Source organism: Cetorhinus maximus, chromosome 1 (assembly GCF_964194155.1).
Source record: "Cetorhinus maximus chromosome 1, sCetMax3.hap1.1, whole genome shotgun sequence".
In the NCBI taxonomy this organism is placed as follows: Eukaryota; Metazoa; Chordata; class Chondrichthyes; order Lamniformes; family Cetorhinidae; genus Cetorhinus; species Cetorhinus maximus.
The window spans coordinates 139,495,117-139,507,314 of NC_135879.1; the positions used below are offsets into that span (position 1 = coordinate 139,495,117).

Genomic DNA, 12,198 nt, shown 5'->3' on the forward strand with positions numbered 1-12,198 from the left:
AGCACTAAGGCCTCCTGTGCCACATGCATGAGCTTGAGAGCCCTCATACTTCCCTGGTGTTCCATTTTCCTTGTTTAGAATTGCAGCAGCAGCAGTGTCCTTTGAGTTAGTGCAGCTTCCCTTTAGGAGAGACAGCTTGCCTTGAAGAGGAGCAGGGTGGCTGCACTGCATGCCACCAGCACACACTGCTTGGAGCCCTTCTGAATGCACAGGCAGCCAACAATGAGGGGCCCATACAGCCCAATGTTAAAATCATGTAAATGAGGAGGCAGTACCAAGTTTGCATACTGCCTGCTTCAGCAGCAACAGGTGTGGCCGAAATAGGCCATAACCATTATTTAGCCCCTTGTAACTAATGTTGGCCACAAATCCATCTGGCCATTATTCCCAATTTTCAATAAGATGAACCCATTAGAAGAAAAATTACTTTACTGATCCAAATGCAAGCTTGATTGCTTGTATAGCTGTACGCTTGCTCACTTTCATTTAAGTTGTTCTTGGAATCTGAGGTAGTAATTTTTGTCTGTGAATTTTTTGCCTTAGGTTTTCACTCTGAAAATATATTGATCTTTTGGTCAGTGCATGTTAGCATTCAATGTCAATAGACAAGTCCAACCCACATGAATATTTTTCTCCCCTTGTTTTAAATTTCACCTTTTGAGAGGGATACAATTGTTAAATAGAAACACTTCTCATTGAGTTTAGATGAACCAACTGTGAACCTCTAGGTGTATAAACCTCAATGACACAATGTGGTGGGTGCAAAAGGCAATCTGGGTGCAGCATATTAATGAAAATTGGGCAGGCTGTTTTGTGGGTGCCCAATTCTCTCCATCTAAACATCATCTGTTCTCTATGCCCTGGTCATCTTTTGTCCTCATACATAATAAGAGAAAGATCTCCTCCAAAACATCTTAAGGAACACTGTTAAACTTATTTGAACATTATTCAAGGTCATTCATTAGTGGACGTAACTAGAATAATCTGTCATCTTGTTTCCTTTGAAATATAAATTGTATGTATATCTCACAAAATAAATTAAAATAATTTCAGCAATTTGGATTGACTGAGAAAGGAACACACCTGATTTTTTCCCCAAAGAAGGAGAATAGAGAAAAGGGAAGGGAGGGGCAATGTCTTCATTCTTTCGGATTATAAATGGTCTCCCTGCTATAATCCTTGCTATATGCATTTGCTTTTTCACAAAAGGAAAATTCAGATTCTACATAAACATATCAACAATCTTCAGCTGCACTGGCAAAATGGAGGGAAAGTTAGTTTGCACCAGTGCAAACAATCTTCACATAGGTCTTGAGGAGACTGGTCATTAATGATGCTTATGACATTAAAGGAGAGATTCTCCTGTCACCTTAATTATCTGCCATTATTGGGGGGGGACAACTACTAAATAATGGAGGCAGGGGAAAGGACAGTGGGAGGAAGAACCAATGTCAGGTTAACAGCTGCACTCCTACTTGTCCTGACTCCACAGGAACATTTCTTTCATTTTAAAAAAACATATTTGGTGGTGGCAACTGGTCCTCAGACTGCAGTGAAGAACCTGCACAACCAATTTACTGATGGGCCCTAAAACAATGTTAGCCCTTCATTTACATATGTAAATGAAGTGCCTATTCCAAGTGGGCTACAGAGGCACCCGAGCAGCTGCCTATACCAGAATAGCCCACCACTGATTGAACACAGGATGTTTCCCAAAATTGACCCATAAAACAAGATTCAATTTCAATGCAGATCTCTGCTTTATGATTCTAGTTTACATTTTTTAAATTATATTTGGTTTGTGCTAAATTCAGAGAACAATTTTCATAAACTAGGTATTTCTCTGATATAAAAACAGAAAATGCTGAAAATACTCAGCAGGTCAAACAGCATCTGTGGAGAGAAGCAGAGTTAACGTTTCAGAACTGAGGAAGAATAGAAATGTAATAGGTTTTGAGCAAGTGGAAAGCAAAGTGCAGGCAGGCGATGGTAGGGAGAAGAAGAGGGAATAAAAGCAAAATACTGCATATGTTGGAGATTCAAAATAGGGTGGAGGGCAGGAGAAATTAGGTTTAATGGTACAAAAGCCAAAGGGAGTGGTAATGGGTACAGTAAATTATTTACCTTTATTTATTTTTCTATTTATTTTTTAGGTTCTTATCCAAGATTATCACTGAGTTTTCGACTGAAAAGAAATATTGGCTATTTCATCTTGCAAACATACATGCCCTCAACTTTAATTACAATTTTGTCATGGGTGTCCTTCTGGATCAATTATGATGCTTCTGCTGCAAGAGTTGCGCTAGGTATTTAAATAACAGTCAGTAATACAGATTGGTGTGTGAGATGTAACATGTTAACTTATATACATGGTATAAGGTCATGAATATCTCAGCGTGAGGGTCAAGGTGTGCAGCATGAAGGCAAAGTAGAGAGCCAGACAGAATACCAGAAGTTGGCTCTACGACCTCAGGGTGCTCTCAAAACAGCTACAACGGAGAACAGGACATTGGTGTTCTTTAAGCAGGCAGTGATGAGAGAGTTGGAGAAAGCTCCTCTGCGTTATTACTCTGGAAACATAATCACTATATTAACATACATCACGATGCAGAGCTGTAACGGGGACTCTCTAGGCTATAGGAATTCCCACTTTGCAAGATCATTTCAGGCTTGGTTCAAAGCCCAGTGAGATGAGGGGTACCAACCATCAGCCAGTCATAAGTTGGTTTTGGTATTGGTGGGGAAAAGAGGGGCTAAATCCAGGCAAAAGGACTGATCTGGACTTCCAAAGAATGAGAATTTTATTTGAAAGATTTTGCTAATTTTTACTTTAAAGTCATATATTCTGTCCTTATGTTGGGTAATACTTAGATTTTAGATTATTATTTGAAGTAAGATAACAAAACTTGCAAGGTTTTGGGAAGCAGAGGAGTTAAGTTGATTGGAGCATCAGAGTTTGTCTGCAGAGCAAACTGAGGAGTTGGGAGACTTAAAATTGAGAAGCTGCAGTGCCACCACAGGCAGGAGAGTGTAATTACAGTGTGGCAAGTTTTCATCAGGAGCTTCCATTTTAAATCTGGGCGTAGCAATTTATAATGGGAAAAAAGTTGATATAAAAGTGTGACAATTAATGTCTTGCAGACAGAAAGTGTGAAATTTGGCTCCTGGTTGCTACCTTGCTCCTTACCAAAGGCTCACAGCCTGGCTATACTTCCCACCACCTCCAAGCTGCTGCACTGATGCGTAGTTCTTATCATCAAGTCACACGTAATCCAAAGACATAGGGGTGGGCGGGACTGGAAATTCTGCTCCATGCCAATGGACGTTTTGCTGGTCTGTCAAATTTTCCATCCCACCCACAATGATTCCCGCAGCAGACTGGGCCAGAAAATCCCGCCCGTGGGGTCAGTTTCCACATGGGTGCTGATGACATTCAGTTCTAAATCACCTCACCACCACCTCTGTGTTGTCAGATTTAATGTCTGACATCCCGTCTTGAATGCATCATACTTCCCTCCAGTTAAGCATAAAGAAGGTTGAGGCCCCAACATATACTTCATATTGTTGCCACTGATCCCACCTCCCCAGCCATGACCTTCATCTCAGTTTAAATCAGACTGATGGCAGCCTGGCATCCTAGAGGATCCCAACTTGAGCTTTTCACCCTAAGGGTGGAATCTTCAATTCCGGAGCCCAAACCCAGTGGCGGGTGGGAAAGTCAGTGTGCTTCCCACTGGCCAGCAGGACAGCTAAGTACGCATGATCTTCTGCTGTTCAGCTCATTAACTTACGCATCCGTAAGGCGTTCAGCACATCTCGTGGCAGGGCAGGCAAGAAGTCGCCTGCCATACCGTTACCTCATGGGGTCGAAGGTTCTGGCGCTATGTTTGAATGGCACCCAGGCAGCCATTCACATATTGCAAGCCAGGAGCTCCGCATTACTCCTCCAGAGTCCTTACAGCCACAGCTCACAGATGTGAGCAACCACATCCCGGGACATACGACCGCGCCACGGCATTGCCTGTCACTCATTTCTAGATAAGAACACCTCTGACAATACACCCATTGCTGGGCCAATGCTCACCATTACAGTGGACCCTGTTCACCAGCATCTTGACCTTATAGAGGCCTCGCTGCCTCTTGCTGCTCAGGGCCTTGCTCCTCTTGGTCCTGTGCCAACCTGCGATGGGCACTCCTTCTTCTCCTCTGGATGAGAGCCATTACATAGGCAAGGTTGCCTGCAGCCTGCATAATCTATGCCTCAATGGATATTTTCATGAATTGAAGTGATCAATCTAGTAAGCATGTCCTTTACAGGTTTTCCTACATCTCAAAGCCAGCAGGCCAGTGCTAAGCACTTCACATGGCCTCCGTCTGGGCACCCCACCCCACCCCTTCTGGGTAAAGGGCATCCTGGAGGACCAGAGATGGGTGTTCCTCCCGTTCATGCATGAATGTGTATGGAGACATTGCTCTTTGACCAAGGTGATGAAAGACATATGCAGGAAGCCTCAAACAGACACTTTTCTGCTTGTATCCACTACCCTCAAGACTCTATAGAGAGACCATTGCCTTGGCAGCATAGAAAAACTAACCACATGATCCTTTACACAAAAACAGATACTGCTGGAAAACTCAGCAGGCCTAACAGCAACTATGGAGAGAAAAACAGAGTTAACGTTTCAAGTCCATAAGAAGTGTCATACGGACTTAAAACATTAACTCTGTTTTTCTCTCCACAGATGCTGTTATACCTGCTGAGTTTTTTCAGCATTTTCTGTTTTTGTTTCAGATTTCCAGCATCTGCAGTATTTTGCTTTTATCCACATGATCCCTTGTCAGCCATGACCATTCACCTGGAAGGATGTAGGTTTGTGTTGTGAGTTGGCTGCCCTCCACCAGCCATGCCCCTTGGAGGTAACCACCTCCCTCCCTCCCTTCATCCCTGCCTCTGACTGCAGCCGATGGCAAATGCCTCGGAATGAACGGCAGCTCCACATCTTGCTGGGATCTTGATGTTATGAGATCCATGTCGGGAACAAACCTGCTGCTGTGTGGGCTTCACCATAGAAAGGAGAACACAACTGAGCATCCTTGACATCCAGTTACCTTACAATGATTAGGGTGTCCCTTTAGTCGGCCACTTGTGCTGACCTTGAACTCCACCCACTTGAAAAGAGCCTCCTCTCACCTTGTGGGATCTCACTGACTGACTAATTGTGAGGTCAAGGTCAATTTTGGAAAAATGGTGCACGTCACCTTTCAAATTCGCTCCATCACCTTCTACCCTCCCCCTGGGGCACACTAATTTCCCCTCATCACCATAAACCCACCCAATATCACCATTCCTCTCCCCTCTGTCACCATGGAACCTCCCCCTGTTAACCTGAACCCTATCACGATCCACCTCCACATGCCCTTCTTCCCCTCAGAGCCGACACCCGTCACCATCCTCAAGTCCAACTGGCCCTGCCCCTCTTGTTATCCGTCTAGCCCCCCAGGAGAACTTCACCTCCCAATTCTCAACCTGACCTGCCACGCTACCACATCCCACTCCCCCAAAGGACTGTGCCTGTTCCCTTCTATCACCAGTACCCTGAGTTCACCTCCCTGGACCCCACCGTCGACACCACTGACCCCAACCTCTAAGACACTTTGTCCTCGCCCTGCCTTCCCTGGACATACTTCCCCCAACCTTCCCTGCTTAGCCTGCCTCCTGTTCCCAGACTTGGCGCAGCTTTTGCTACTGGCACTCGATGTGAGTGAAGCTATGCGAGGTGCCCAAGAAGGCAAAAGCAGCATCTACAGACCCCCAAGTCATGGAAGAAGTGAAGGTCACCGGGTTCATGCTGCTTATATACAGTCGTAAAACTGAACATTCTAAATTCTCACTAGCGGGAAACCTAATTTGGAAGGCGAATTTCCAATTCCGGCAAGGTGGCCTTTTAATGAGCATGCATGCAGATGGGGTTCCCGACATTGTTCATCGGGAAGCTCCACCCATCTTTAACCCACCTTGAAAGTCAGAAGAGCAAAATTCAAACAGTTTATCCTGCCATCAGGAAACAGGTTTTTTGCCTCCTGCCAAATTAAGTGCCCCCGCCCACCACGAGTCCCACTGCTGGCGGGACTGGAAGATTCCACCCTATATCTTCATCATCGAAACTGCTTACACCTCTTTCTTTAACACCACCTGCGTCCACCCATACTTTAGTCCAGCTGCTGCTGAAACTCTCATTCATGCCTTTGTCATTTCCATGGTTGCCTATTCCAATGCCTTGCTGGCTGGCCTCCAATTAACATTCCTGCCACACAAGTGCCAGGAAATGACCATCTCCAGCAACAGAGAATCTAACCATCTCCCCTTGACATTCAGTGGCATTACCATCACTGAATCCCCCACTATCAACATCCTGGTGGTGACCATTGAGCAGAAACTGAACTGGACTAGCCATATAAGTACAGTGGCTACAAGAGCAGGTCAGAGGCTAGGAATCCTGTGGCGAGCAACTCACCTCCTGACTCCCCAAAGCCTGTCCACCATCTACAAGGCTCAAGTCAGGAGTGTGATGGAATACTCTGCATTTGCCTTCTTGAGTGCAGCTCCATCAATACTCAAGATGTTCAATACCATCCAGGACAAGACAACCTGCCTACTTGCCACCCCATCCGCCACCATAAACATTCACTCCCTCCACTACTGACACACAGTGCCAGTAGTGTGTACCATATACAAGACGCAGTGCAGCAACTCTCCAAGGCTCCTTTGACAGCGCCTTCCAAACCCAAGACTTTTACCACCAGAAAAGCAAGGGCAGCAGATAGATGGGAACACCACCACCTGCAATTTTCCCTCCAAGCCACTCACCATCCTGACTTGGGATCATATCACCATTCCTTCACTGTCACTGGGTCAAAATTCTGGAACTCCTTTCCTAAAGGCATCATGGATGTACCTGCACCAGATGGACTACAGCGACTCACCACCAGCTTTTCATGGGCAAATAGGGATGGGCAACAAATGCTGGCCTTGCCAATGACACCCACATCCCATGGAAGAATAAAATAAAAACTTCCACTCCTTTTTGTAAACTTCAGCTCATCCAAACCCTGCTGTCCCCAATTCAATCCAGCACCAAGTCCGGATTATCCATCACTCTGACCTACATTGGTTTCTGGTCTCCTAACGCTTCTAATTTCAAATTCTAAACCCTGGGTTTAAATCCCTTTGTGGTCTCAACCTGTCTGTAGCATCTTTCACTCCTGCTACCTCCTACCCCTAATTCTCTGGCAATGACCTAGTGCATCCTCTGTCCCCTCACCCCCAGTGGCAGTTGTGCCTTCGGCCATTTAGGCCCTCTACCAATCCAGCTCCAAGGGTTCATTTAAGACCCTCTTTAAAGCCCATCTCTTTGATCAAACCTTTGGTCACCATTCCTAATGTCTCCTTCCATGGCTCAGATTATATTTCTATGAAGCAACTTGAGATTTTCTATTTCATTTTAAAGCTACTATATCAATGCAAGTTGTTGCTTTTGTGTGCAGAAGTAAGATTTTTAATGTTATAGATATATTTTTTATATGTTGCATGTTGATTTTTATTTCTCCAACATTTCACAGGAATCACAACTGTACTTACCATGACAACTATCAGCACTCACCTCAGGGAAACCCTTCCCAAGATCCCCTATGTTAAGGCCATTGACATTTACTTGATGGGTTGTTTTGTCTTTGTATTCCTGGCTTTATTGGAGTACGCCTTTGTCAACTATATCTTCTTTGGAAGAGGGCCGCAGCTTCAGAAGAAAGCAACTGAGAAAGCCACACAGCCCCATGTGAAAAGCAGATTGGGAGCCAACAAAGCTCAGGTAAAAAAATGATAGGGATTGCCATGCGAGGATGAGAAATGAAAAAAATTAGCTCTACATTTTACCAATATTCCTTATCTCTGCTGTACTTTAGAGTTTGAAGAAACATTAGTAAATAAGTTCCTTCAGTTCTTAGCTGGTGTGAAATCAAGTTGGAGTCGAATGTGACAAAAGGAAATGGTGAGAATCGAATGTATCCCACAGCAAATGTTTTTCGTGCATAGAAATGGCGGGATATACATCCATTAGGATTATACATGGGTCTGTAGACATCTCAACCTTTTTGGTGTACGATGGTCGGAATTGATTATCGTCTCCTGGAGCTTACATTTACACTTACTTAAATTCAATATTCCAGGTGATCAATATAGTGGAGATTTCCAACAGGCATTTACACTATCTCAGTGTAAATCTCCAACTCTACTGTCCGAGGCAACTCTGATATCTGGAGTTGGAAATTCATATTCTGAGCAGCTACTACAGCTTACCATTTAGCACCTGAAACTGCTTACTTTCTGAATTTCAATGATCTTCTTAATTTTGTATTCTAATGCTGTGGTACTGCTAATGGTTAGCAAAATAATAGCTGGTGTATAACCTATTTTACCAATCTCCAACATACCGGCTGTAAAGATTAATTACATATTACATATGTTATATATGTAATCAGAATGTAGAATATTTTCTGACTGACTCTTAATCAGGTTCAAACCACAGGAAATATCCAGTTTATTACCATCTTTGTTGAACTGTAAATCAGTTATTTTCTTTTTATTTTCAGGGAGGTCTGATGTCTGCAGGGGCTCCCTACATATTAAGCTACCATCATCCGTCTGTCTGCATCCCTTGCCTTGAATAAACTTAAATAGCTTAAAGAACAAGCGATGCCTCTTACAGAAAGTTGGGTAATACAAAATAAAATTTTAGGGCTGAATCTTCTGGCTGACGTGTGGGTGGCGGAGCCCGCACGTCAGCGCTTAAAATGTCGCACGCTGATGTCGTGTGAGTGTCCCGACGTCAGCGTGCGGCATCACGATGTTTAGGTCGGCGGGCACACTATGCAGCGCAACGCGCGCCCGCCATTAATTAAAGGCCTTGTTAAGGCCATTAAGTCACCAACTGACGAGGATTTTGAGGAGTCCGTGTGAACTTTGGCTCGGCGCACGGGCCCAACGGGCAGGCGGGTAAGTGATTTTTTTACAAACCTCATCCACTGGCGGGATGAGGTTTGATTTCGGGTTTTAAAAAGTTTAATAAAGTTTCTGTGTACTTTATTAGCATGTCCCATCTTGTGTGACATTTTCACATAAGGGGGACATGTTAATGATTTTTTTATTGTTCTATTTTTAATCTTTCACAGCCTTTCAGCGATCTCCCTGAGGCACCACTTAGCCTCAGGGAGATGTGTGCTCTTTCGTGTGCATGCGCAAAAGAGTGCACACTCGCAGTTGGGGAATCCACCCCCACCGTCCGCACAGGAAGCGCATAGCGTTTTTCGTCGGGCGACATGCTGGGCGGGCCTTAATTGGTCCACCCACTAAAATGGCTGCAGGGCCCGTTTCAGCAGCAGCGATCAGCTGCCCACCCACCGCCGAGTCGGTCGGGCCCGCCAGCCCATCAAGGGCAAAATTCAGCCCTTAGCGTTGATTTAGACATTTTCAGTCATTTTTAATAGCAATATTTGAAATCTGTATGTAAGTACTTTAGTAGTGATGTGCTCGAGCAGTAACAGGTATGAGGTTGCAGCAAAATGACTAAGGTTCTGAACTGAGGTTTACAAGTTCTGAAAAATAGACATTGGAGGGGACTGACTAAAAACAGAAGACAAGTAATGAGTGACTGAAAACAAGCCAAAGAGATATGGAAATAATGACAAACGTGTACTAACAAAAAGGGGAAAGGAAGAAGATGTTAAGCACAAAAAAAAAAGCAAAACAAAAAAAAATTATAGAAAACTCTGGAAGAAAGAAAATGAAATTCAGTAAAATAAACCATAGATTTCTGTCAAATAAATACAAGAGAAAGACATGAAATGGGTCTCACAAGTACAGACAGACCCCCCTACAGTCTATCAAATTGCAATTGTTCATTCTGTTCCAGGAAACCAATAATGTTGAAGACGAATGTCATTTTTATCCTGTTGGGGAGGATTGTACAGTATGTTCCAACTTGTGCCTAACTTATTTCTACTTACGTATTCCCATGTGAACCCTTCCAGTGATGATTACAATTTCTAATGTTTATCATGATATAACTAAGTTGACACTGAATTTGGAAGGATAAATGTTAGTAAGATTTTGTATTCATTCCTCAATGCTAAAGCAAGGGCTCCTCCTGTAGTTCCCATCATCACAGGTGCCAGTCTTCAGCCAATTCAATTCACTCCACATGATATCAAGAAATGACTGAAGGCACTGGACACTGCAAAGGCTATGGGCCCTGACAATATTCCGGCAATAGTACTGAAGTCTTGTGCTCCAGAACTAAGCACACCCCTAGCCAAGCTGTTCCAGTACAGCTACAACACTGGCGTCTACCCAGCAATGTGGAAATATTGCCAGGTACGTCCTGTACACAAATACAGAACAAGTCCAACCTGGCCAATTACTGCCCCATCAGTTTACTCTCAATCACCAGCAAAGTGATGGAAGGTGCTATCAAGCAGCGCTTACTCAGTAATAACCTGTTCACTGACACCCAGTTTGGGTTCCACCAGGGATACTCAGCTCCTGGTCTCATTACATCTTTGGTCCAATCATGGACAAAAGAGTTGAACTGAAGACGTGAGGTGAGGGTGACTACCATTGACATCAATGCCACATTTGACTGAGTGTAGCAGCACAGGGCCCTAGCAAAACTGGAGTCAATGGGAATCAGGCATGAAACTCTCCACTGTCTCCACTGGTTGGAGTCATACCTAGCACAGAGGAAGATGGTTCTTGTTGTTGGAGGTCACTTATTTCAGTCCCAGGACCTAGCCGCAAGAGCTCCTCAGGGTAGTGTCCTAGGCACAAGCATCTTCAGATGCTTCATCAATGACCTTCTCTCTATCATAAGATCAGAAGTGGTGATGTTCACTGATGATTGCACAATGTTCAGCACCATTCATGACACCTAAGATGCTGAAGCAGTCTGTGTCCACACGCAGCAAGACCTGGACAATATTCAGGCTTGGACTGAGAGGTGGCAAGTAACATTCACACCTCTGAAGTGCCAGGCAATGACTATCTCCAAGAAGAAAGAATCTAACCATCTCCCTTTGACATTCAATGGCATTACCTTCTCTGAACTCCTTACTTTCTACATCCTCGGGGTCACCATTGACCAGAAACTGAACTGGATTAGCCTTATAAATACTGTGGCTACAAGAGCAGGTCAGAGGCTGGGAAAGCTGCAGTGAATAGCTCACCTCCTTACTCTCCAAAGCCTGTCCACCGTCTACAAGGCACAAGTCAGGAGTGCGATGGAATACTCTCCTCTTGCCTGGAAGAGTGCGGCTCCACAAGATTCAAGAAGCTGGACACATCCAGGACAAAGCAGCCCGCTTGATTGGCACCTCATTCAGCATCAACTCCTTCCACCACTGATGCACAGAAGCAGCAGTGTGTACCATCTACAAGATGTACTGCAGCAACTCATCAAGGCTCATTCAACAGCACCTTCCAAACCTGCAACCTCCACCACCTGAAGGGTAGCAGGTAGATGGGAACACCACCACCTGCAAGTTCCCCTCCAAGCCATACACCATCCTGACTTGAAACCATATCTCCATTCCTTCATTATCGCTGGGTCAAAATCCTGTAACTCCCTCCCTAACAGCACCATGGGCATCCTTGCAACACATAGACTGGAGCTGTTCAAGAAGTCAGCTCACGAACACCTTCTCAAGGACAATTAGGGACAATAAATGCTGGTCTAGCCAGCGACGCCTGCATCCCATGAATAAAAAAATCCAACTGGTCTGTGGCCACAACTAGAGCTTCCTCCATGTGTGCACTCACTGTCCTGGTAGCTGCCATGATTCCTTCCTTCTCCATCAGTCCAGGCTACCTCACATCTTCACTTCATTCTAAAATACGTGGATGGGACCTAGGGACAAGGGATACCTCTTGAAGAAATTGAGGCACAGAGGTGATACATCCAATACCATCTGCTTTGTGGGACAATCATTGAGCAGGCCACCAGACTTCTGAAGATGTGTTTTCTGTAACTGAACCAGTCAAGTGGCACTCTCCATTACCCTCCCTCAAGGGAGGTCATTGTGGTGCCCTGTTGTGCTCTGCATAACTTGGCCCTCCAAAGAGATGTGGAACTTGAGGATGGTAAAGGC

General features: G+C 44.7%; 1 protein-coding gene across 5 annotated transcripts in view; it reads left to right on the forward strand.

The window, feature by feature from the left end:
* Positions 1-12,198, forward strand: part of LOC144688455 (gamma-aminobutyric acid receptor subunit beta-1-like) — a 383,572-nt gene that overhangs the window by 339,605 nt on the left and 31,769 nt on the right. For 3 of the 5 annotated variants that reach the window (XM_078555074.1, XM_078555167.1, XM_078555257.1), the window contains exons 7-8: positions 2,154-2,306; positions 7,621-7,868. In XM_078555074.1, the coding sequence (XP_078411200.1) occupies positions 2,154-2,306; positions 7,621-7,868 (401 nt within the window). The remainder of the gene's footprint in view (positions 1-2,153; positions 2,307-7,620; positions 7,869-12,198) is intronic. The other 2 variants (XM_078555341.1, XM_078555427.1) reach the window with 2 other exon arrangements.